This window comes from Geotrypetes seraphini, chromosome 3 (genome assembly GCF_902459505.1).
Source record: "Geotrypetes seraphini chromosome 3, aGeoSer1.1, whole genome shotgun sequence".
Taxonomy (NCBI): Eukaryota; Metazoa; Chordata; class Amphibia; order Gymnophiona; family Dermophiidae; genus Geotrypetes; species Geotrypetes seraphini.
Window position 1 is genome coordinate 203,487,690 of NC_047086.1, and position 27,844 is coordinate 203,515,533.

Sequence of the window (27,844 nt, forward strand, 5' to 3'; positions counted from 1 at the left end):
AGGAAGAGCTGAAGTGGAGTTTTGTGGCAGAACAGTGTGCTCTGTCAAGAAAGACCTGAAGGAGTGCTTTGAGCCAAACAAGTACCTCTACTATGGACCGTAATGGCGTTTTGAAGGTACAGCTTCAGCTTTTGTCATTTAAACATGCAGGCTCACTGCATTCTGTTAAGAACCTACCAAAGAATGCCTCAAAAGAGCGCTTTGAGCTAAAGAACTACCTGTAGTATGGGTAGGATTGACATTTTGAAGGTGCAGTATAATCCCGTTATAACGGACTTCAAGGGACATGGAAAATCAGTCTGTTATATCGGAGTCTATTATATCCAGAGTTGCATTTTTAAAAAACTTTATTTAGGGCAACTTGAAACAACGTAAATCGATGAACAGTCATTGCACAAGCATAGCAGCAACATCAATAACAAAACTCAGCAAAACATTGGTATGGCAAGAAATGATTGCAAACCAGAACACTGTACTGGAAAGAAAAATACTCTTGTCATTTTTTTCTGGGGCTGCATTTTGATACTATATCACTGGCATGCCACGTGCCTTGTAGGCCGAATAAAACTACAGCTAAAAGCGGCTCTGAGGACCAAAATAATTGTCCGGTATATCCGAAAGTCCATTATATGCGAGTCCGTTATATCCAATGATTTTCTGTATGTTTATAATGGCGTTCAGCTGGAACCAGCAGACCTCGTCTGCTATATGCGAGGTTCCGTTATAAGCGAGTCCAGTATAACAGGATTATACTGTACAGCTTCAGATCCTGTTAATTAACCTCATAGGTGTATGGAGGTCGGGTAAAAACCCACCGAAGAAGCATGCCCTAAAAGAGCACTATGAGCCAACATCTATCTCTGGTGAAAGTCTATAGTAGGGCTAAAAGTACTAGATATATATATATATATATATTTTTTTTTTTTTTAAATAAATATTGATTCATTTTCAAAGCAAATACAAAGTGCCATTAATTATATATACATTAATCACAAAATAAGCACTTAAATTCCATTATCCCCCCCACCCCATCCTGGATATGTATATAAATAAACAACTCTGATCAAACGGCAATTGGATAAGATCCTGGATGAGGAAAATCTACGGGACCCCCGTCAACATGGATTTACTAAGGGGAGATCATGTCAAGCCAACCTGTTCAGCTTCTTTGACTGGGTGACAGGGAAGCTGGATGTTGGGGAGTCCCTGGACATCGTGTACCTGGACTTTAGCAAAGCATTCGATAGCGTACCACACCGCAGGTTGCTGAGCAAGATGAGTTCTATAGGATTAGGTGACACATTGACGAAATGGGTTAGGAACTGGCTTGGTGGTAGGCTTCAAAGGGTAGTGGTGAACGGCACCCCCTCAGAAATGACGGAGGTGATCAGTGGAGTGCCACAGGGCTCGGTCTTGGGACCGACCCTATTCAACATCTTTATAAGAGACTTGGCAGAAGGGCTTCGAGGTAAAATAGCATTATTCGCCGATGACGCCAAACTAAGTAATGTAGTGGGCAAATGCACAACGGACGAAGATTCAATGCCCGACAACATGATGCACGACCTACTCCTACTGGAGCGCTGGTCTAGGACCTGGCAACTTAGCTTCAATGCCAAAAAATGCAAAGTCATGCACCTAGGCAACCATAATCCATACAAGACTTATACCCTTAATGGTGAGATCCTAACAAGAACGGTAGCAGAGCGGGACTTGGGGGTGATCATCAGTGAGGACATGAAGGCTGCCAGTCAGGTAGAGCAGGCCTCATCCAAGGCAAGACAGATCCTAGGTTGCATACGCAGGGGTTTCGTCAGCCGTATGCCGGAAGTCATTATGCCATTGTATAGATCCATGGTGAGGCCCCACCTGGAATACTGTGTGCAATTCTGGAGGCCACATTATCGCAAAGATGTGCTGAGATTGGAGTCAGTTCAGAGAATGGCCACTCGGATGGTCTCGGGACTCAAAGATCTCCCGTACGAAGAACGGTTAGACAAACTGCAGCTATACTCGCTCGAGGAGTGCAGAGAGAGGGGGGACATGATCGAGACGTTCAAGTATCTCACGGGCCGCATTGAAGCGGAAGAAGATATCTTCTTTTTCAAGGGACCCACGGCAACAAGAGGGCATCCGTGGAAAATCAGAGGTGGGAAACTACGAGGTGACACCAGGAAATTATTTTTCACTGAAAGGGTGGTTGATCGTTGGAATAGTCTTCCACTGCAGGTGATTGAGGCCAGCAGCGTGCCTGATTTTAAGGCCAAATGGGATCGACACGTGGGCTCTAGGCCAGGGGTGTCCAATGTCGGTCCTCGAGGGCCGCAATCCATTCGGGTTTTCAGGATTTCCCCAATGAATATGCATTGAAAGCAGTGCATGCAAATAGATCTCATGCATATTCATTGGGGAAATCCTGAAAACCCGACTGGATTGCGGCCCTCGAGGACCGACATTGGACACCCCTGCACTAGGCAAAGGTAGGGGAGGGTCATTAGGTTGGGCAGACTAGATGGGCCGTGGCCCTTATCTGCCGTCTATTTCTATGTTTCTATGTTAAACATAAATTTTACAAAGACAACTATGGTGAATTAACAAAATGTCAATGGGCCCCAAACTAATTTAAATAATTTGCTATTCCCTAACATTTCTGCATTTATGTTTTCGTATTTGTAACCTAAACATAAACTGGCCCACCAAAACAGAAAATTGAGGCGGTCGCAATTTTTCCAATTGCGGGTTATCATTTGCATAGCGATCCCTGTCATAATCAAGAAAAGCCTGTCTTTGTAGCGATCCATGGGAGGCTTGACATGCAGCAATGTTCCACATATAATTGCCTCATACTTCAAAGAGATTGTTGATTCCAGTATGAGGTTAATCTGTCCCCATATTGACTTCCAGAAGCTGAGTATCAAAGGACAATAGAACAACATGTGATCCAGTGTTCCTATGTCTAGATGACAGTGCCAGCATCTATTAGATTTAGAACTGCATAACTTATGTAACCTAACAGGGGTCCAAAAAGATCTTTTCTTAAAATCTAAATAAGTACAGAGTATTAAATATAAATAGACATTGCTTATGTAAACATATTATCAAGCAAACTCACAGTAGTGCAAAAGATTTTTTGTAGGACTTCAGAAGTAACACTTATTGGTCATAGAAAATCCATAGTACACTTCTCCCTCTATTTGTGGTAGATGCGTTCCGGCATCAAGCGCGAATGTGGAAAAACCGCAAATAACTTTTTAATATGTAATTTGCAGTTTTGGGAATACGCCGTTGTTTTTGCTATTGAAACCGTGAATAACCGTTCAACTGATATTTGCGGTTTCAGGGCAGCCAGGCAGCGATTGAAGGAGGAAAGACAAACCCCTCCCCTCTGGGAATGAAAGAAGCAGTAATAAATAAGACAGAGGGAAATTCTTTCTACTTGGGGCACTCGGGCTCAGATGCTGTGTTCTAAAGGAGTCCCTCCCACCGAGTAGAATTAGAGAGATTAGCCGATTTTATTATGATGTGTCACTTCCTGGGGAGAGGTAAAATATACTTTCTTCCATAGTGGGGGGAGAGGGAGTGAAGAATCTTACCTCTTTGGCTGATATTACAGGACTCCTTGAGTCACTACTTCCAAGGCCCTCAGATGTAAGACAGTTCCACAGGGTAAGAAGTTTTACCCCTACCCACTTGTTCACACTGGAATCTAACCTGTACTTGCTAAAAACCATTCCATCCCCACCCATTCACACAATTAATCTTCTCTATCCTTACCTGTACGAGTGGGCACTGTTACCTGTTTCCTCCTGACAAAGTCTCCCACAGTTTTTTGAGCGGTATTCACTGTTCAACTAGTGAGTATTCAAGCTTCAGTCTGGTAGCATTCTGGCTGCCTCTCTGGGTATTCCAAGCCTCATTCTGGCACTCTAGTTGCCTCTCTTACTGCTTTCTAAGCATCATCCTTGCATTACCAGAGATTTTGACTACAATCCCACAATCCCTATTCCTGTGAAGCTTTAGTGATCTTGTTTTTTAGGGGGCGGAGACAGCGGCTGAAAAATCGCAAATAATCGAAACTGCAGATACGGAAACTGCAAATACGGAGGAAGAAATGTAGACATTGTAGTGTCAGAGGAGGAAACGTTGAATCCTGGGTTCTTTCAAAGTTGGGAGAAGTGACTTGCCCAGGGTCACAGGGAACAGTGCAGGGCTTGAACCCACAACCTCAGGGTGCTCAGGCTGTAGCTCTAACCACTATGCTACATTCTCTGTTAACACCACTTAAGGCCTATTATTGGAACTTCATGCTAATTGGTACATTAATATTGTTTTATTTCAATCATTTTTATTGAAAGCATCATCAAAAATAAACAGGAGCAATGATACAATCATGGATATTAAAATGATGCAATAATTTCAGCAGGATTACTATGTCAACTAATACTATTGGTGCTTTGTTTAACAATTACTCGAATATAAGTAGATCCAAATATAAGTCGAGACCCCCATTTCCCCCCCCCCCCAAAAGAAGGAAAAATGGTTGACTCGAATGGGAGCTTAATATTCAAATGCCATGCCCTGCCAGGATCTGCACCCAGTGTCCCCTCCCTCACATCTTCCCTGCCCTTCAAGGCTCTGAAATCAGCCCCCTTCCCTACCAGGCTCTGCACCCAGCCTTCCTCCCTCCCTGCCAGGCTCTGCACCCTGTCCACCTTTCTTCCTTGTACCCTCTTCTTCCTCTAGTTGTTTAGTGGTAGGCTGGGACAGGAGGGATCCCTCCCATCTCCCGTCCTGGTCGATATTAACAATTTTTTACCCCTGCGAGAACTGGTGGCAGCCATTCAGGGAGTGGCGCAGTGTCAGGTGGGAGCTTGAAAAGCTCGCTCCTGCGTATCGGCCCGGGCGCGCCACTGGCTGCTGGCCACGAGATTGGAAGGAGGGGCTTGAGCACGGAAAACTCGCTCCTGTCCGTACACTGCTGGACCATCAAGGAAAAGGTACGTGGGGGATGGGGAGGGGGTAAAAATTTTTTAGTATCGGCCCAGATGGGAGGAATCCCTCCTGTCCTGGCCTAACGGCAGGCCTGCAGCAAGTCCGGGAGGGTGTCGGGTGGTCACTGGATGATGACCCGGATATAGGACAAGACCCCCGTTTTTGGTCCATTTTTCTGGCCCAAAAATCTCGTCCTTTATTCGAGTATATATGGTAGATGTTCAACTGGCACTATTCTATATCATACACTCTAAAATTTGCATGCTAGTTGGAAATTTGGGCAACCAACTCTGTAGAATCCAGGGTATCCTCCAGTATGACCTTTTTTGTTTCTTTAGATGTGCCACAATGATACTTGTGGTCACAGGCTAATATCCTTCTAAGCAAAGAAAGATTGCCAATTAAGTGAAACAAGGAAAAAGTCTATACAGGAACAAGGACCATTCTGGGAAATGCTTTACCGTTAGACAGAGATTATCAGATTTCTTATAAGATTCTTAATAAATTATTGGAAACCTGATTGCATAGCTCAGTGTATCGCAAACTATGTGAGGTGGCACAGTAGTGTGCCGCGGTGAGATTCTTGGTGTGCTGCCAAGGAATGCCATGTAGCGAGTCTGTCAGTGCCGGTGCTGATGCCTCTCCTCCTTTCCACCCTCTGGCGTACCTCCGTAAATGTTCTGCCAGCACAAGAGCTCATAGCCGCCCACACATGGGCCTACGAGCATGCGTGAATGTCAGCATAATGATGTCACCCACATGTGTTCATGTGTGTGACATCACTGCAGCGATGTCTGCGCATGCTCGGAGACCCGTGCAGGGGTGGGGCTGTGGGTGGAATGGGGCGGGGCCATGTGTCCTCTTCTTTGTATGCCATGAAAAACATTTGCTCTATTAGTGTGCTGGAGGTAAAAAAAAAAAGTTTGAGTGACTCTGGCATAGCTAAACCTCCATGTTTTAATGGGCATGTAAAAAACATGGAATTTTCCGTTTTAAAGGTAAATGTTTTTACTGACGAAGAGGAGACATTAAAATAGGGGAGAATTCAGTATTTTACACTACCTGTTTTGTAATATAGATACCTTTATCTGGAGAGGTTTCTCAGGGATCTACCTTAGCCCCAGTTTCATCTAATGTTTTTCTAATTCGACTCACTACTCTTATACAGTATGGCCTAGATTCACTAAGCAAACCGATTGTGTACCGATCAGTTTGCGACCCCTTTATGACCCCGACCCGATTCACTAACCTTCTTGCAGATCCTATCCGCACCAGCTCCACGCATGCAAATTAGGGAAATGGCATGCAAATCTAGCAAGGCAGCAATTCACCAACATTTCTCAGGCACACCGACTGGGCTGGCCGATCAGAAACCAAGCGACTGGTGAGGACCAGTCACTCACTCCTTTCCTGCTCTCTACCCCACTGAAATACCAGCCCTGCAGCCCTGAAACTCCCTGCTTGCAGCTGACCACAGGATATAAGAAACTCCATTTTTTTGTGTAGTGTGCTACGTGGAGGAGTCATAAGATGCACTTAAAAAACTGTACTCTCTATCTTGCCGTTGTTACAAGCTCAGTCTTGTACTTGTGAACCTGCTGAGTCTGTGGGGAAAAATTCTGCCCCGACTCTCCTGCTCTCTGCCGCCCTTCCCCGGAATGCAGCCCCACTTTAAAACCACGGGCTCGCACAGCGGGGAAGGGCAGCAGAGAGCAAGAGAGTCAGGGTGGGTTCCGTGTTCAGTTCCGTAGTCTGGCAGTTCCCTCCTCTGTCTCTAGAGGCTGCAGTGAGCCCACCTTTGCCTTGCTTGCCTGCCATTACTTCCCCAACCATTCCCCTTTCTTCCGCTGGTGCAGGAGAGCGGCGCATGCGGGATCGCACGTACATCTATCAATGATGGTCTGCGCACGCGTCGCGATCGGTTCTTCAGTAATCCGTGGGATTGCTTGTGGGCGTATTTACGATTAGTTGATTTGCATGGGGAGCCTTTAGTGAATGTGTTGCCCAACAAGACTCGAATATGGAGGGGAACAGGATCGGATAGGTAAGAGGGCTTTAGAGAATCTAGCCCTATGTTGGTTTCGCAGCATATCTTTATGATTCTTTCATGATTCTTGGGATAATTTTTCACAAGAAGCAGCACTTTGAATATTGAGGTTGTTTAGCCTGGAAAAGAGATGGCTCAGGGGAGATATGATAGAGATCTATAAAATACTGAATGGAATTGAATGGGTAACTGTGAATCGCTTGTTTACTCTTTCCAAAAATACTAGGACTAGGGGCATGCATTGAAGCTACTAAGTGGTAGATTTGAAACAAACCAAAGAAAAAATGTATTTACTCAACAGGTAATTACACTTTGGAATTCATTGCTAGAGAATTAGGAAAAAGCAGTTACTTAGGAGGGTTTTAAAAGGTTTAGGTAACTTCCTAACAGAAAAGTCCATAAGCCATTATTAAGGTGGACTTGGGGGATCCACTGCTTATTCCTAGGATAAGACACATAAAATTTGTTTTACTTTAGGATCTTGCCAAGTACTTGTGACCTGGGTTGGTCACTGTTGGAAACAGGATACTGGGCTCGATGGAACTTCGGTTGGTCTATCCCAGTATAGCAACTTTTATGCTCTAATGCAGGGGTGTCCAATGTCGGTCCTCGAGGGCCGCAATCCAGTCGGGTTTTCAGGATTTCCCCAATGAATATGTATGAGATCTATTAGCATACAATGAAAGCAGTGCATGCAAATAGATCTCATGCATATTCATTGGGGAAATCCTGAAAACCCGACTGGATTGCGGCCCTCGAGGACCGACATTGGACACCCCTGCTCTAATGTATTACATTTTATTGAAGAAATCAAATAAATATACAATAATATAATACAAAAAGATATTCATTACAATTATATTCACAATTCTAATTGTTCCATACATATTTCTATCATTCCTCCAAAATATATTTCCATATGACCTATTTAATACCTCTATACACTCCTCCTGTTCCCTTCCCCCTTCCCTCCCCCTCCCCATTGTTTTAATTTCCAATTTTTCCCTCAAAGTTTGCTTGCCCTGGCTGTCTGATTATAATCTTCTTGAATTCCTGAAAAATATAAGCTCTTTGGTTTTCAAGAAGGTAATATTTCACCTCCTTTTCTCCCCTCTCTGGCTGTTATCTTAATTAAAGTTTATGATACTGCTGTTTGATAGTTCTCCTACCATTCTGTCCTTACATTTCACAAATGACTCAAGTATTCTGCATCCTTTGCAAGTTAAGATTAATCAAAATATTCATAGATGTAGCAGACCTTAAGACGTTAATAACCTCCTTGGTCCTTACATAGTTTCAAGTTTCTTTTTTTTAAAAAATCTATTCATTTTTAAAACTCACAATAAGTGTAACATAAGAACTGTTATCTCTGAATCAGACCTTAAGTCCATCAAGTCCAGTGATCAGCACACGCGGAGGCCCAGCCAGGTGTACACCTGGCATAATTTTAGTCACCCATATCCCTCTATGCCTCTCGTAAGGAGATGTGCATCTAGTTTGTTTTTAAATCCTAGAACGGTGGATTCTGCAATAACCTCCTCTGGGAGAGCATTCCAGGTGTCCACCACTCACTGCGTGAAGCAGAACTTCCTGATATTTGACCTGGACCTGTCCCCCCTTAGCTTCAGTCCATGTCCTCTTGTCCGTGTCACATTGGACATTGTAAATAATTTGTTTTCCTGCTCTATTTTGTTGATTCCTTTCAGTATCTTGAAAGTTTCGATCATATCCCCTCGCAGTCTCCTTTTTTCTAGAGAGAACAATCCCAGTCTCCTCAATCGTTCCTCGTATTCCAAGTTCTCCATACCTTTTACCAGCTTCGTTGCTCATCTCTGTACCCTTTCCAGTAGTTTTATATCCTTCTTTAGGTTGGGAGACCAGTGTTGGACACAGTATTCCATGTGTGGTCTGACCAATGCTCTATAGAGCGGTATTATAACTCTCTCCGATCTACTCGTGATTCCCTTCTTTATGATGCCTAACATTCTATTTGCCTTCTTTGTTGCTGCCGCGCATTGTGCCGACGGTTTCAGTGTCCTATCTATCAGTACACCCAGGTCCTTTTCCTGTTCGCTCTTACCCAGGGTTACACCTGACATTCTATTTTCGTGTTCCTTGTTCTTTCTGCCTAAATGCATTACTTTGCACTTTTCCACATTAAATTTCATCTGCCATTACTCTGCCCAATTCTCTAACTGACATAAGTCCCTCTATAGTTCCTCGCTATCCTTCTGCGATCTGATTGTTCGGCATAACTTTGTGTTGTCTGCGAACTTGATGATCTCACTGGTTGTTCCTTCTTCTAGGTCATTTATGAAGATACTGTGCATGTGGAGGCACCTTAAGCACGGACGCACAGAGGCAGCGACCACGGCAGCGACTCCCCCCTCTCGCCCTCACTCCGTCTAACATTTCTGCATCGCTCATTTAAGGGCATAAGAAGATTGCTTTAATTGCGGTTCCCTATCTATTGCGCATTTCTCACGTTCCACAATCCGGGCCCCCCTGTTAATGAGCCCACGTGCCCCCCCCCCAAGTAAGTGGCTACTGTGATACTTGCAAGAGTCGGCTACTGCAGCTGAGCCACTAAGTGCAGCTGGCCCAGGAATGCAGTTCCGCCATCATTGCTGCAAGGCTCTGGCTTTTTGGAGCTCGCTTCCCTGATCATTCAAGTGGAGCTGTCGGCCACTTTCTTATCGTAGGTGCAGTTCTGCCTATAACCGTGGGGGGAGGAGGACATTCCTCTGCTTTGATTATGGCAATTGCAGCCTCTTGGCTAGGGTTGAAAGATGTCTTTAAGATGTGATCCAAAGATACACCAATTACCTGTTTTATTTAAAAAGAAACATTAGAAATACCTCTTAGAAATGACGAAACAGAGGTGACTTTAGTTTATATTTTTTAAAACCAATTTTAACAATTTGTGGAGAGAGAAAGAAAGACAGACAGACAGAGAGAAAGAAAGACAGACAGACAAAGGGGGCCAGGAAGAGAGACAGACAGACAGCGAGCAGGGAGAGAGAGAGAGAGACAGAAAGAAAGAAAGACAGTGGCCAAGGAGAGAGAGAGACAGAAAGAAAGAAAGACAGTGGCCAAAGAGAGAGACAGAAAGACAGCGGCCAAGGAGAGAGAGAGAGACAGAAAGAAAGACAGACAGCGGGCAGGGAGAGAGAGAGAAAGAAAGAAAGACAGACAGCAGCCAAGGAGAGAGAGAGAGACAGAAAGAAAGAAAGACAGACAGACAGACAGCGGCCAAGGAGAGAGAGAGAGAAAGACAGACGGACAGCGGCCAAAGAGTCCTTCAATAAAATTTGGCTGCTTTCTTGGAGTGCTCTTTGTGCTTGGCATGGTAAAATTAGTCCCAAAGTCCTCCATTGTGGCCCTCAAATAGTTGGCTGTAATGCTTTTCAAATCCTGTAAATGCATTGATTTCAATCTTGCTCACTTGATACAATATCTACAATATCTAAAGTGTGTTACTCAGGTGTTTGAAGTATTGAAAATCAATATTAGTATTCATTATTAATGTTTCATACTTAGTCATAACAAGCAGCTCAAGGCAAGTAGTTATGTAAGCTTGAAATCTTATCATGGCCTTTTGAGCTTTCTCTTATTCACACTGAGACCTTTACATGAAAAAGGTTGGAGACTACTGCCTAAATGTATGCAGTGTGGAAGCTGGCACATATTTATAGAGTAGGCATACTCGAGAGGAGTTTGGATAGAGACTGTCCAAAGTTATAATGTCTATGCCATCAGTCTAGGCATGTTTTTTGTAGGATTTGTGATAGTATTTTATAAAGACACTTACGGTACAAATCTATGTGCCCATAAAATTGGCAAAAAATTGATGCCTCTTGTGTTGCCTCCACCTCCAAATTTAAGTACCTTATTACAAAATGACTCTCTTGTAATGCAGTGGGCTCACTATTCATATCATCAGTCCTTTCCTTTTAGAAAACCTCATGTAGGACTTTTGGCTTTTGTGTCACTTCTCTTCACCTTGGCCATCATATCAAATCACACTATCTGATGATCACAGATGCTACAGTGGCTGGACACTTGAAATACGTCACTGTTCATAATATTTTTTGGAGAAGAGCCTCTTGATGGACGTCCAAGATCCATGTACTAATTCTGCATGCAGAATGTTCCAATCCACATCCAGCAGGTGAAAATCTCCTACTGGCAGCTCCTTCATGTCCTTTTGGACATCTTCAACTAGATCTCTCTCTCTAGATTTTACACTTGTTTTGGAAATCTGTGCCATCAATTCACTATTGGCTCTTGGAGAACCTCTGAATAGTTGCCTGAACTGTATTCAGTCTTCAGTCAGTTGGCTAATGATTGTTAGAGTAACATAGCTGGTCTTCCTCTTTTCGTTGATCTTCAGCCTTGCCAAGCATGATGTATTTTTCTAATGAAAGTCGAAGTCTTGTTGTTTTGAGTTTCAAATTGATTTGTTTTTCAGACAGTCCACAATATTCTTCTCCAGCATCCTAAATTGAAAGCACCAATTTTCTTCCTGTCATACTTCTTCACTGTCCAACTTTCAAATCCATATGACGTTATTTAAATAACCATGGCTTAAACAAGTTTAATCTTTGTATGCAAAGACACATCTCTGCATGAAGATCTTATCTAGGTCTTTTATAGCTGCTCTGGCAAGAGCAATATGTCATTGGATATCTTGACTTCTTGTTGTTTTATTATTGATTATTGATCCAAGCAGATTGAAGTTGTCTATTCTTTCTATTGCATGTCCATCAAAGATGAAATTATTGATTTTACTAGTTGTCAAGAGACCTATAAAACATATGAATGTAGATGGAATGGCCAGCTCTTTTCAAGAATTCCCTCCTTTCTCTATTCCTCCTTCAGTTCAATTGGTGTAATACTATCTTTTATGTATAAAGGACCGAATTCTATATATGGTGTCAATGAAATTGGCACCAAAAATGCTCAATGCTATTTTATAAATGGCACGTAAAGTTAGGCGTGGCGGTGTGAGGAAGACCTCCCTGGGCACCATCTTGGTGGGGGCGCTGGCACCTCTTCGCCCCTGTGTTTCTCTTCAAATCTTTGCCAGCTGTGAGCAGCATCTCCTACCTGCTGCTTGTGCCGGCCTCTGTTCTCCCTCTGATACTACTTCCTGGTCCCATGACCAGGAAGTGACATAGGAAGAAGAGCTGAGACCAGCGTCAGCAGCAGGTAGGAGATGCTGCTTGCTGCCGGCCAAGTTTGAAGAGGTATGTGGTGGAGGCATGGCGCGTCCGGATGCCACCACCTCTTGCTACGCTGCTATATGAAAGAAACACCTTAAGTTTAGCCCTGAATCCAGGTAAAGATTTGTCCATGTCAAGATACTATGGTATAGAATTGCTGAAAATTGTTTAAAACTGCATAGCAAATTTTTTGTCAAACAACTTCTTCTCAAATACTTTTTAAGTAACAATTTGTGTCTTATTTAAACCTGTTTGATTACACACACACACTTTTTATTGGAAAACAGCTGTGGAACCACGGGAGAGTTATGGTCATTCGTACAATAGCAGTGATTAAAACTGTAATGCACCTTTGCTGCCCAATGGCTCTGAATATTGTCTGCTTTTATAAGAAGAAATTTAGTCTGAGTTGAGTAGCATTGACAGCAGATCAGCTTCTTTCTTACACTGCCTGCATCCTAGAAACAAGATAGTAACATATTGCTTACCTTTAAAATCATTGAAGTAAAGCAAACATGTAGGGACCCATTTTCAAAGTACTTAGACATCGAAACCTGTGGTACTGTGTGTATCTCTTAAGCGCTTTGAAAATTAGCCTCTTAAAGTAAAAATTTGAAACACATCTAAAACAGAGCTGAGGTGGACTTGGGATGGTTAGGGGACCTGCCAGGTGAGCTGCTAGTATGATTTAATCACTGCCTCTGGTCTGTTTTCCCTATAATGGAACCCCCACCCCAATAAAGTCTTGGACACAGCGTCCTGGAAGTTTCATTTATAGGAGGTGCATTACTTCAGCTGACAAATTGTTTGGTACAGGGTTTTTTTTTTCCATTTGCTGCAGGCAGAAATTAACACACCTGTGCAGCAAAGAATATTTCACACAGTGGGGTCTATGTTATAATGTTCTTAAACAATGTTCTGGTTTTGCTAACAGAAAATGCTTCCACAAGAAAGGAACACATTTGGGCTTCTGTAAAAACACATTCTTCTAAGTAGAAAGATCTTATGTTGTGAATAAATTTAAGTTCAATTTCAATTTTATTTGATATACTGCATATCAAAGTAAGCTGGGAAAAAGCATGGTATCTTTTTAAAATGATGTTCTATCTAGGGATGAAATAAAAAATGTTGTGAATGTTTTTCAGTAGAAGGATCAGGTCATCAACAACTTCCTGGCGAATCTAGGTCACAGGTACCCAACAGGACCCTAAAACGTAGCAAGATTCCATCCCCCAGGGTTAAGCAGCAACTTTCCTTTGGTCTGTCTTAAGAATGGTTTCTGGACTTTTCTTCCAGGAACTTCTCAAAGGGTGTGACTGTGTGACTCACCGTCAAACCTTTATTGCCAAATTCTGTGGACTGAAGGAAGGAATGGTGCAGTCCTAGACTGGGAACAAGCAAGTACTGTAGGAGGTGTTTTTAGGACTCCACTCTGGCCTTTTGAGCCATCCAGTTTTTACAGTGAGCTTAATTACCGTACATGCTAAAATAGAGCAATATGTAGGGATGTGCACAAGCCAAACAAATGTGGGTTTTTTTTTCTCAGATGTTTCCAATTTGTAGTTTCTACTGTGATTTGTTTACATATATATTGTTTTAATTAGAATTTATGTTACAACATACAAAGACAGTACATATACTATATCCACTTTCATCACTAATTGTCATCAACAGTTAAATATGCCCCATCCCCAAAATTCCTTATTATGCTCTAATCTAATCTAATCTAAACCTTAAGTTTATATACCACATCATCTCCACGAGTATGGGGCTTGACACGGTTTACAAGAACTTAAAATAGTGGGTAGAGAAGAAGAAAAAGGATTACATGAACTTATGTGTAGAAGGGGGGAGAGAAAGGGGGGAAGGATAGAGTTAAAATTTGCTGAAAAGCCAGGTTTTCAGTTGTTTGCGGAATAACTGAAGGGAGCTCAGGTTCCGCAACGGGGTGGTGAGGTCCCCTCCCCCCTTTTACAAAGCCACTTGTCAATGGCCCCGTAGCCCTATAAGAGCTAAATTCACTAAAGCTCACCAATCTTTGCGATCCGTGGGCGTTCGGTGGCCGAGTCTCATCCGGCGACCGATTCACTACAACGTCCTCATGCAAATGAAGTGATCGGATGCATGCCCCTTACCGACCCCACGGATTGCTTCAGAGTGATCCAGACGCATGCACAGACTATCTCTTTGCCTGTAGATGTGATCTGCGCATGCGCCTGCTCTCCGCACAAGCTTGAGGTCAAAACAAAAGGGGGAGGGGTGGCTGCACTCACTGGAACACGCTTTGCAGGTGAACAGAACAGAACACGCCATAGAGCCCCGCTTTAAACCCGTGGGTTAAAACCATGGTCTTGCAGAGAGGCAGGGCGGCAGAGAGCAGGGCGCTTTTTGCATAAGGGAGATGTTTTATTTTGTTGTTTTTACTTTTGATACTAGTGGATTTCAGGGCTGCAGGGCTGGGATTTCAGGGCGGCAAAGAGCAGGCCAATCGGCAAGGACGTGAGCGACTGGTCCTCAGCAGTCGCTTCTTTTTGGATTGGCCAGCCCAATCGATGTTCCTGCTTCAGTTTAGTGAAGCATGCCATTTCTCCTCATTTGCATGCACGGATCAGATCGGGAGGAAGGTTAGTGAATTGGGTCGGGGTCGCAAAGTGGTCGTAAACTGGTCGGGGCACGATCAGTAAGCTTAGTGAATCTAGGCCTAAATCCCTGTGGGCTTCAGGACAAGGGAGGGGTGGAGATGTGTCATGTGCTAAACGGTTTCGTAAAAGAAGCCCTAATTGATGTAATGCGCTCTACTTCATAGGTTAGTGCATGTTAAATCTATTTAGTATGTATTAAGGGCCTCTTTTACTAAGATGTGTTTAGCAGCTAATGTGTTTTGTTTTGTTTTTTTAACTGCATGGTAAGACATAAGCACAAAGCCATGATAATGTTTTCTACACTATTACAGCAGTTAGCACAGTAAAATCTCCTCACTAGCTGCTTAATGAGGGAATGGGTCGGAGTTGTGCTTGACAGCTAGTGCATAGGTTGCTACCGTGAACTAGTTGTCATAACTGATAATACAGCAGCTGAACTTGCCTCCACCTCAAGAGGAGGTGGTAGGTGCAACTTTGCTGTCAGCAGTCTGATAGCATGTCTGCTGACAGGTAAAATGCTGCAGTGGTACCCCTTCCTAGCCTTCAGATCTCCCCCCACCACAGGTTTGATCTCTCTCCTGATCCCCCCACCAGGTTTGATCCTTTTCCTATTCCCCTCTCCCAATCCCCCATCTCCTGCAGTTCAAAATCTCCTCCCATACCTCCTGATCTGATCCTCTTCCCCTCCAGACACATTCCCTCCCATCTCTCCCAGGATATACGAGTGCAGCTATCCCTGTCTGACTGGATCATTACCAGCATCCAAAATAGTGCCTCTGCCCCTGAACAGTAGTCCAGTGGTACTATCATAATGGGTCATTTAGCAGTAGTACTGCGAGACTACCACTAGGGGCACTTTGGATGCTGATGGCCAATTTAGGCAGCCGTGGAGGTTTTTTTTCCGTTAACCAGGACCACTGAATTACAATTACAACCCCAAGAAGGTCCTGGGGGGGTTGTGCTCTGAGAGGGTGGGGGTTTTCTATCAGGTGCAGGGTGTTGGTGGGAGAAGGGAATGTGTCTGACAGGGGAGGGAGTGGAAAGTGGTGATGACCTGTTTGGGAGCGGAGGTATCAGAAGAAGGTTCTGCCCTGTGGATTGAGGAAGGGGGAAGGAGATCAGGAGTGGATACAACTTCATGGGTGGATGTATGGGGGATCAGACCTTGGGAGGGGGGGGGGAGATGTGACCTGCAGCAGATGGGGGTTTATGAAGGGCAAAGTATTCAGGAGCAAATGTCTAGGGGACCAGTTTGGATGGGGGGGTGTAGGAGAGTATTTGCAGGGTAGGGTGAGCTACAGTTGCTCAGCTATATTTACATTATTTTATGGACTGGGCCCCCACCTCGTTTTGTGCATGGCAGATAGCATGGATGCTCCCATGATATCTACCACTGCATGTCATGTGCCATGCAGCATGCTCTCTGCATATACTGCACAGACTTTGCATGTATTAATGCTAATTTCTGCTGTCAGTGTGTGCTGTAAAACTCTTTGAAGGGAGCACGTCTCAGGCAATTGGTGTTGGACCCAACAAGGGATCAGGCAATACTGGACCTGTTGCTTACCAATGGTGTAAGTGTCACAGAGGTCTCGGTGGGAGACACATTGGCCTCAAGCGACCATAACATGATATGGTTCAATCTTGGGAAAGGCTTCACTAAACCTGCCACACTGACCAAGGTCCTCAAATTCAGGGACACAAACTTCCAAGAGATGAGTGACTTTGTTCACCAGATGCTACAAAGCCAAGCAGAAACCGATAGTGTGGATGAAATGTGGTCGACTCTGAAAGCCACCATACAGGAAGCGACAAACTGTTATGTTAAGCTAGTAAGTAAACACCGTAGAAAAAATAAACCACAGTGGTTCACTGCGGAGATCTCAGACCTCATCAAAGAAAAGAAAAAAGCATTCATCTCTTACAAACAATCAAGGGAACAGGACTACAGGGCAGAATATCTGACCAAGTCAAAAGCCGTCAAAACAGCAGTCAGGGAGGCTAAATTCAACATGGAGGAATCTCTAGCAAAGAACATCCAGAAGGGAGATAAATCATTCTTCAGGTATATCAGCGACAGAAGTAAAAACTCAGGGGGAATAGTACGTCTAAGGAAACCAGACGGAGACTATGTGGAAAAGGACTCAGAAAAAGCCCAACTGTTAAATGAATACTTCTGCTCTGTCTTCACCCGAGAAGCTCCGGGGCATGGCCCTCAGTTACAGACAAGGGCTGACTCAGTTGACCCATTTAGCGATTTCAAATTTACGCCCAACAGGGTCCACGTTGAGCTGTCCAAGCTCAAGGTTTACAAGGCAATGGGACCGGACAACCTGCACCCCAGGGTACTCAGGGAGTTGAGTGATGTCTTGGCGGAGCCGCTGTCGGCGCTTTTCAACCTCTCCCTTAGTTCAGGTAGCGTCCCGTTGGACTGGAGGAAGGCTAACGTCATTCCACTCCACAAGAAAGGCTCCAAGACAGAAGCGGCAAACTACAGACCAGTGAGTCTCATATCAATAGTGAGCAAACTAATGGAAACTCTTATCAAACACCAATTAGATACGATCCTGAATGAAGAGAACCTACGGGATCCCCGTCAACATGGATTTACTAAGGGAAGATCCTGCCAATCCAACCTGATCAGCTTCTTTGACTGGGTGACGGGGAAGCTAGATGTTGGAGAGTCCCTGGACATCGTATACCTGGACTTTAGCAAAGCATTCGATAGCGTGCCTCATCGCAGGTTACTAAGCAAGATGAGTTCCATAGGATTGGGCGACACATTGACGAAGTGGGTTGGGAACTGGCTTGGAGGTAGGGTTCAAAGGGTAATGGTGAATGGAACCCCCTCTGAAATGACGGAGGTGATCAGTGGAGTACCCCAGGGCTCTGTCTTGGGCCCGATACTGTTCAATATCTTTTTAAGGGACTTGGCAGAAGTCCGAGGTAAGATAACATTATTTGCCGATGACACCAAACTAAGCAATGTAGTGGGCAAAAGCACAATAGATAAAAATTCAATGCCCGACAATATGATGCATGATCTACTCTTACTAGAGAGCTGGTCTAAGACATGGCAGCTCAGCTTCAATGCCAAAAAATGTAAAGTTATGCACCTGGGTACCCAGAATCCATGCAGGACTTATACCCTTAATGGTGAGATCCTAACAAGAACAGTTGCAGAACGAGACTTAGGGGTGATCGTCAGTGAGGACATGAAGGCTGCCAATCAAGTGGAGCAAGCTTCTTCCAAGGCAAGACAAATCATAGGTTGCATACGCAGGGGTTTCGTCAGCCGTAAGTCTGAAGTCATTATGCCTTTGTATAGATCCATGGTGAGACCGGACCTGGAATACTGTGTGCAATTCTGGAGGCCACATTACCGTAAGGATGTGCTGAGGCTGGAATCGGTCCAGAGAATGGCCACCCGGATGGTCTCGGGACTGAAGGATCTCCCGTACGAAGAACGGTTAGATAAATTACAGCTATACTCGCTCGAGGAGCGCAGGGAGAGGGGAGACATGATCGAGATGTTCAAGTATCTCACGGGCCGCATCGAGGTAGAAGAAGATATCTTCTTTTTCAGGGGTCCCACGGCAACAAGAGGACACCCGTGGAAAATCAGAGGCGGGAAACTGCACAGTGACACCAGGAAATTCTTTTTCACCGAAAGGGTGGTGGATCGCTGGAATGGTCTTCCACTTCAGGTGATTGAGGCCAACAGCGTGCCTGATTTTAAGGCCAAATGGGATCGACACGTGGGTTCTATTCGCAAAGTAAAGGCAGGGGAGGGTCATTAGGGTGGGCAGACTGGATGGGCCTTGGCCCTTATCTGCCGTCGATTTCTATGTTTCTATGTTTCTATGTAAAAGCACAACTTGCCACACTTAGGTGAAAAGGTTCCTAAGTTTTTTTTAAGGTGCACTAACCAACCAGTGAATACTAGCAAATGCACATCCCTAGAATCCCCTGAGGTTTGCCTTGGTTAGGCTCATAGTGTAGACTAATTTGGTCCTGATGGGGCAGGCAGTCTCTTAGGCAGTAGTGTTTGTTTTGGACTTCTCAGGAATCATTCCTAGATACTGGAGCTGTTCACCCCTGTTTCTAAAAGGCTCTGAAATGATGCTTCCATCCTATTGACTCAAAATCTACTAAAACTCCTGCCAGTAAACATAACTAGGGCTCCTTTTACAAAACCGTGTTAGGCTTTATCGTCACCGGCCACGGCAGTATTAGAATTTCTATAAGAGCTAATACCGCTGCGGCCAGCGATAAAAAATAAAAATAAGTCTAACGCGGCTTTGGCTTTAAAAAAAGGGGGGGGGGGGTAATGATGCAAGGTGTTCCTAAAATTGACTTTATGTGGTATTTTAAGAATTTTCCCGAATGGCACAGACTCAGTACCTTATAACTCATCTCTGAATTTCACATTTGTTCAGACTCCTTTCTCTTTGCTCTGTTTCTCTCTCTTGGTTATTGTTTTCTATCATTTGTGGCTTCATTCATGCTTAGAATTCGGATCGATCTGCTTTAGAAGGCCGGGGAGTTTTGATTTCTCAACATGCAAAAGCCTAAAAAAAAAAAAGAATAATAACAAAATTAAAATCTGATCTGTTTTGCTCAGCCTTGGCGTTTAAATGAATTGCATGTAGATTTTTGAACGCTGGCTTGCAATTTGCCTGTACATACTTTGACAAATGATAATGCAGTGTTTGCTCTTTTTACTTAATCAGCATATTGAGTCTTTTTTTTTGTTTTGTTTTGTTTTTCTCATAATTCTGTTATTCACCCTAGTAGAGTGGTGAGCAAAAGTGAGCTCTTTAAAGCAGGCCACCAGTAATAAAATACCTTTTCAAATAAGTGAGCCCTAATGATTACGAATCATTTTCTGTGCAGCTATTGTATTACTTTGCTGTAAGCTGCTTGGGCTGAGCTTTATAATATAATTTCCACTTACTGTTCAGAGACTTAGAATAAGTCCTTCTGGAACTGGTATCAATCCTCCAGCTGTTTAAAGTAAAAATGCCCTGAAACAATTATTATTGCATTCTAGTGCACTCGGTGCCTTTCATATGAAGGACTGCTTTAAAGAAACCAATTTTATTCATTTTTGAAAACTGAAAAACAAGTCTGACCATAATTATTGGGGACAAGTAGTATCAGCAGAGGCAGTTCTACATGGAAGTTATGTTCACATTTCTTGGCAAATAGAGAGTTGCAGTCTTCTTTCAATGATGACATCTACTGTTTATGTATGATGGGTTCCAAAAGGAGCTGCAGCCTGTGGCCCCCCTACTCAAAGACTGTTGCAGTCTCTGGGCTAGAGACAGCCAAATAGAAGATGTCAACAGATGTGGATCATTTGACCCACCAAACCTTCCCCTTAACTATGTACCTATTGTGCTGTCACAGGTCTTCTCCTTCCCTCAGTCACTAGGGTCCCTTTGTGTCTTTCTCATACATACCTGCATCTTGCTACTGTTATGGTCCCTCTCACATAAGCTGTGAGTCTTTTCTAGCTATCTACCTTCTGTTCAGTGAAAAAAAAAAATATTTTCTCATGTCAGCTTCATATGATGGCCCCTTATCCTGGAGCTTTTCATTCTATGGAAAACATTGAAGCCTGTTAGATATATGAATGTTTGTATCAATTTTTTATAACCCACCAATATACTAAACAGCTTACAATAAAACAACATACATAAAATTAAGACATCAACATTCATTAGACATTAAGTAGCCAACTGTGGAGGGTCTATAAAGTCTCAAAGCATTTCTTTATCTATTTATGGGGTCATAAAAGTTTGTACAAATAAGTGCATTTTCAGTGCCTTCTTAAATTGGTTTAAGAGATGTGCAAGACCCCAAGGGCATTCCATAAGCAGGGTCCCATTATAGAAAAGGTATTGTTAGTAGTTACTGAATGGGAAATATGTCCCAAATCTGGCACCATTGCTTTTTTTTTTCTGATCATCCACTCTCAGCAATCTTCTTGCATTATAGAATCACACCACCTTTTGAAAATACATTGGAGCAGCACAAAAAAAGGCTTTGAAACTTTAAAGTTAGGTTACCAGTGTTACAAAGTTCTATCTCCTCTTAGAAGGAAGAGGGTTAAAAAAATGGGGAAATCCCCAGAGAGGGGGAAATGGAAGTTCATGATGCTCTATCTGCCCATCACACCATATGAATGCGTTACTGGCTTTTAATCATGCCCAGTGCACAGTTATGACCTTCCGTTGTTGTCATTTCCCCCCCCCCCCCAAACACACACTTTTACTAAACCATGATATGGTTATTAGCGCAGGGAGCTACGCTGAATACTCTGTGCTTCTCCCCGACGCTCATAGGAACTCCATGAGCGTCAGGAGCTGCTTGGAGCAGCTCCCTGCACTGATAACTGCTATCGCAGTTTAGTAAAAGTGTGGGGTGTGGGGTGTGTGTGTGTAAAGTTCACGTGAAGGGCAATTCTATAATTTAGGCACAGCATTTTTGAGCCCCTTGCATGTGTAAATTAATAGAATACTAGAACTTGCGTGCATCCACACTTAACAAGAATCCTAGCACAGCATCTAGGCACCCTTCTGCAAGGGGCGGAAATGGGGGCGGAGCCTTGATAGGCATTGGATGAAGTTCCCACTTAGCACACAACTTATATGGTAATATACTGTAAGTTAGATTGCATTTACACGACGACACGTATTGCCAGGTATATGGGCGGTTTCATCGCAGGCATGTAAATGACGGATGCGTTAATATTGGGTTGCACTAGTATTCTGTAACTGAATCTGGGTGCCCAGCACACATCCTTAGAATTCCTAAACAGAGACATACAGTTATAGAATTGCCTTCATGTAGGCCCTGCCAGAAACCATAAACTAGGCCATATTTTTAAAGAGGTCCATTTAAGCTTTCACCCAAACACATTTATTTAACAAATATTTTCAGACCATACGGTACCAGCACTCCATGTCTGCAGTCATCGCATTAGACTTTCAGTACCAAAGTTTATGATACAGCAGAGCATGAGCTAAGAATCCAGAACCTAGATGAAAAATCAGATAGGTAGCACTGTTGGACCAAGGTGCTTGCTGCCTCTTATGGCTGTCAACTGGCTCTATTTTTTATTTTTATTTTTTACCAGCATGCTGCTTGAATCCTAGTTTTACCTCTTTTATGCATGGACTTATGGTTCCTACTTTTCAAGGTCTGTGGAGGAAATGGAATAAAACTAGGGATGATTCAGCCTGTCTGCAAAATAAATAAATAAAATGGAGCCAGCTGATAATCCTGCTTCATCTTGGCTAGTTTTTTTCTTTATTCAGAACCTGCCTCGCTCTTCACTACAAATGTAGAACTGTCCTTTGTACCACCTGGGGGTTCTGGAAGTGGTCTGCAGTGCCCTGTTATTTCCATACAGGTTTGAAGACCATTGTCGGCGCCTTAATCCAATCCGTGAAGAAGCTCTCTGACGTGATGATCCTGACCGTGTTCTGCCTCAGTGTCTTTGCTCTAATTGGCTTGCAGCTCTTCATGGGAAACCTGAGGCAAAAATGTGTGGTATGGCCCATCGACATCAATGAAAGCTATTTAATAAATGGCTCCAAAGGGTTTGACTGGGACGAGTACATTCATGATGATCGTGAGTTACTTCACTGTGTTTATTTTCCTTGTGAGCCCTTCAGACTAGTCTAGGTATGCTCAGCCTATCAGTAGTTATAGTAATGTTGTGATGGGCAATGTTGGTGGTGGGGCACCCCAGGCACTAGCACTTCTTCTCAACCCGCATGTACCTCTTCAAATCTTCACTGGCCGCGAGCAGCATTTCTTACCCGCTGCTCGCTCCAGTCTCACAAGTGGTTATGTCACCAGGTCAAGTAGGAGAGGATTCCAAGTAACGAAGTCTCTAGAAAAGACTTAAACACGTGTGTGGGAATTCCTGCTACTGTAACCAATACTGTTCCTCTTTTTTTCTGCAGTACAATTAGGACCGCAGGAGGTATTCCTCTCATCAGTTTTCTCACATATAATTATTTTGCCATCATTATTTTGCTATTTTTCAACAATTTGGCTAGGCTCAACTAGTTTTCAATATGCTTAGCCAAAACAAAGAAAAAAAAAAAAAAAAGAAGAAGACCACGGCATGGGGAGTGTGTGGCGCAGTGGTTAAAGCTACAGCCTCAGCACCCTGGGTTGTCGGTTCAAACCCACGCTGTTCCTTGTGACCCTGGGCAAGTCACTTAATCCCCCCATTGCCCCAGGTACACTAGATAAGATTGTGAGCCCACCAGGACAGACAGGGTAAATGCTTGAGTACCTGAATAAATTAATGTAAACCGTTCTGAGCTCCCCTGGGAGAACGGTATAGAAAATTGAATAAATAAAAAAAAAAAATTTTAAGCACTGCACCAAATGTTCCACAAGAACTGTAGGCAATGCATGGGGCCCTCAAACCTTATCGGTTTGAGAGCCTGAAAGGGAAAAGGGATAATTCCTAGCAAAGTCTGCTTTTAAGCCCTGTTAGTAGAAAAGTGCTGAGCATACGGCTGTGCTGACTCTTTTCCCATTCTTCAATATATTGCCGCTTCCCTACATAAATAAAGAGCAAGGAAAATTCTGGTAAAGTCTGCTTTTAAGCCCTCTTAATAAAATGGTGCTGAGCAGATGGGAGAGAGTAGCAAGATGTTTGCAAAACACTCTTCTCCCATTCTCCTTGGAGCGGCTGGGGCACGGGCAGTGTGTCTGGGAGGGAATGCATGGATGGGAGAACATCGCAGGGGAGGAGACATAGGCATCCTGGGACTGTCTGCCAAGTCTCTTCCCTGAAGAAGCCCTTTCTGGAAACGTCAATCGCTCCTCCTAAACTTACTTGCTCCACTTCATCACTGACGCTGAAACCATGGATTGAAGACAAAGTTTTATTTTATTTTTCTTTCCAGCTTATGATTTATCTTTAATCTTATCTATTGTTTTGCCTTTTGTCTTTGTTTTGTTCTATTTCTATCATTTAAATTTCTCCAGAATTCTACTGTTCAACGGCTCCCCCTTCTGCTTCTATTCCTTTCTCTCCTCTCTTCTACCTTCCAAAGTATTTAGATCAATGCTGTCTTGTTAAAATGTTTATTTTATTTTTATTTTTCCTCTAACTCTACTTTTCACTTCTCTATTACCCTCCAGGTACTTTAGTTAGATTGTGAGCCTTCGGGACAGTAAGGGAATTTTTCAAGTACCTTTCTTATTTCTAATCTTAATGTATATTTTCTGTAAACCGCTTAGAACCTAACGGATGTAGCGGTATATAAGAAATAAATTACATTACATTCTACAGCCAGCTGCTGCCTCTCTACGTGAATCATGGTACAGTTCTCAACTTGACTGTGCCCATGATTTACTACTGCTACTAATTATTTCTAGAGCGCTACCAGATGTACGGAGCGCTGTACAGCCACGAAGGAGACAGTCTCTGCTCGAATGAGCTCACAAGCTAATCAGTCAAGACAGACAAACAGGTTGGCAGGGTAGGAATTACAATTAGCAGGGATAGTTAAACTGCTGGCTAGGGTGATGAGCAGAGGGAGAAGTTTATGCATTGAAAGCAATCTTGAAAAGGTGGGCTTTCGGCCTATTTTTGAACAAGGGAAGGGGCGTGACCCATGGATTCACGGATTTGCCAGCCCAGAAAGAATTTCCTCCTCTGCACCCTCTTTCTGTCCAGTTCCTTTCCACCTCGATGCTGATGTCATACTGACAAGCACCTCATCTTCTAGACCAGTGGTCTCAAACTTGCGGCCCACCAGGTACTATTTTGAGGCCCTCGGTATGTTTATCATAATCACAAGAGTAAAATAAAACAATTTATTGATCATATGTCTCTTTAGCTATAAATTACAACATTATTATTAAGACTTAGCCAAAAGGAAAGATTTATAAACTATAAAGAGTTTTACCTCATGCAAAATTGTCATTTCTATAATAAGACATAAATTATTTTTTCTTTGGCCCTCCAAGTAGCTACAAATCCAAAATGTGGCCCTGCAAAGGGTTTGAGTTTGAGACCACTGTTCTAGACCAGTGTTCTTCAACCACCGGTCCATGGACCAGTGCTGGTCCACATAAATTTCCTGCCGGTCCACAGGGCCAGCACGTACATCAGGTGCAAAACAGTGTTCTTCAACCGCTGGTCCATGGTGTGATCGATGCGGCATTATCTTCGAGCCAGCTCCCTCTTTCTAACTGATTCAGTGCACAAAGCCACAGGCAGTGGCTCCTACGAGCATCCTGCGCCTGAACCGGAAGCCTTCTCTCTGACGTTGCAACGTCAGAGGGAAGGCTTCCAGATGAGGCAGGGGACATGCAAGGTGTAATTAGTACTATTATGGGGGTGGGGTCTGGGATGGAGATTGGGTAGAGATGGGAAGGGTCTGGCCCATGACTTAGCCCAGTGTTCTTCAACTGCCGGTTCACGGACCGATGTCGGTCCACATAATAATTATTTTATTTCTGCCGGTCCATAGGTGTAAAAAGGTTGAAAAACACTGTTCTAGACTATTACATAAATGGCAGAGGAATCTCTTTCCTCCACAGTATTTGGTTGCTGAAATTTTGAGATCTACCAGCAACCTCTGGATCTCTGTGTTTTCAGCTGGCAGTTGTAACCATTACACTCCTCCTCCCTAAGCCCCCCCCCTAAAAAAAGCCTCCTTGTTCTATTGCTAGAAAGTGACAAAAGTGAAGAACTGAGAGGTAGTGTCTGACTCTTCACTATTCTTACTATGCCTGCTCTCCTTTGTACTTAAGGCAGCACTGCTGATTTCCTGTCTGCTCTTCTAGCAGACGTATTTTCTGACTCATTTTTCCTTCTCACCAAACAGTTTGGAGTCAAAAAGTACCAGACTTTCATCTCTAATTCACTATCCTTAGAACAAATAAAGACTATCTCAGCCTGAGGATGTATCATATTCAAAATTCTTGCAAGAGATTCCAAAGGATTTACGTGCGGTAAATATAGCCCTCAGCCTACGTCTGATCTTGCAGCAAGTCATCCTAGTGTTTTCCCATATCTGGATACACCAAAGCACATTATTGTACTACCTTCACCTTCATGAGATCTTTTTAGAATAGAAACATAGAAACATAGAAATAGACGGCAGATAAGGGCCACGGCCCATCTAGTCTGCCCACCCTAATGTCCCTCCCCTACCTTCGCCCTGTGACTAGATCCCTCCCCTACCTTCGCCCTGTGAATAGATCCCATGTGACGATCCCATTTGGCCTTAAAATCAGGCACGCTGCTGGCCTCAATCACATGCAGTGGAAGACTGTTCCAGCAATCAACCACCCTTTCTGTGAAAAAGAATTTCCTGGTGTCAGCTCGTAGTTTCCCTCCCCTAATTTTCCACGGGACCCTTGAAAAGGAAGATATCTTCCTCTGCCTCTATGCAGCCCGTGAGATACTTGAACGTCTCAATCATGTCCCCCCTCTCTCTGCGCTCCTCGAGTGAGTATAGCTGCAATTTGTCTAGCCGTTCCTCGTATGGGAGATCCTTGAGTCCTGAGATCATCCGGGTGGCCATTCTCTGAACCGACTCCAGTCTTAGCACATCCTTGCGATAATGCGGTCTCCAGAATTGCACACAGTATTCCAGATGGGGCCTCACCATGGATCTATACAATGGACATAATAATAGCCCTATTGGACTCCATCTACTCACTATCCTGATTCCAACAGTGGCCAGTCCAGGTCACTAGTACCTGACAGCATCCCAAATTGTAGCAACATTCCATGCTACCAATCCCAGGTATATCAGTGGCCTTCCCCATTTCTGTCTCAATAGCAGACAATGAATGACATACTAGATGAATTCATCAATGGGTCAGGAACAACTTCACTTATCTTACCACTCCATGGAGGTTGAATTAGTTTTATGCAATCAGAGAGCATTTGCTAGCTTTTCATAGACATCTTGCAATACACAGGCTTTAAACCAAAACCACTCATCTGGCAGCAATAGCTGCTCCCCCAGCTGTTTCATACATGTCATAGACTGCACATATCATGGGTTAAATAGTCCTCAAAATCCTATAAAATCAAGTTAATAATTTAACATTGTTTTTAGTCATGGCTTCCACCACTGACTTCAGTCATTCATTTCAGTCCGGAATCTTATGCATGTATTGCGTTATATAAAAGTTAAAGGTGTTGAAATTTCACCACTCAAATACTGTTTTATTAATGTCTCCTCCCAATCAAATCCAAACATTATTGTTGGAAGTATGGTTCAGATGTGTCTTCAATGCATATGTACAGGAAATACTTTAGCCAAAAGGCTAAACAGGTATTATGCCTTATTAATGAAAGCTAAAATACTCTGACTGTATTTGAGAACGATGATATTGATCATCATATTTCTTCCAAGAAACAATATTATATAAAAAAGTAATAAATATCCAATTACAATTATGTTTACCTTCTCACAAAACTCATTGCCCTTTCAAGACACCATGGGGCTCATATACAAAGCATTTAGACACACAAAGTACCACAGAAAATGAGCCTCACCCCCTATATCTCAGTTGTCTACATTAAAGGAGGAGGTCACTATACTTTTTGAGCCTCAGGCCATAAAAGAAATTCCTTATCATCCATCATTCTGAGGTTTATTCAAAATACTTCCTTGTAATTCTTAAAAACAATCAAAACACCAATTACACCCTCTTCATGCCATTCCTCAACTCAACCAATATATTGCAAACAAAAATTCATAAATTCTTGAGCCTTTAACTTATCATTTATTCCCCAAAACAGTTGGTTACCTTCTATAGACATCAGGGTTGCATACCTCCATTAAATTTATGTGGAGAGGGAGACTTTTTCACTACAGAATCTTGCCTTTCGGGCTTTTATCACCCCAAGAATGATTCTTGAGATGAGCAGGAAA

At 43.3% G+C, this 27,844-nt stretch overlaps 1 protein-coding gene across 6 annotated transcripts in view; it reads left to right on the forward strand.

Annotated features, from left to right (window-relative positions):
* SCN8A (sodium voltage-gated channel alpha subunit 8) overlaps window positions 1-27,844 on the forward strand; it is a 411,930-nt gene that overhangs the window by 187,890 nt on the left and 196,196 nt on the right. For all 6 annotated transcript variants that reach the window (XM_033938385.1, XM_033938386.1, XM_033938387.1 and 3 more), the window contains one exon: window positions 22,327-22,548. In XM_033938385.1, coding sequence (XP_033794276.1) covers window positions 22,327-22,548 — 222 coding nt within the window. The remainder of the gene's footprint in view (window positions 1-22,326; window positions 22,549-27,844) is intronic.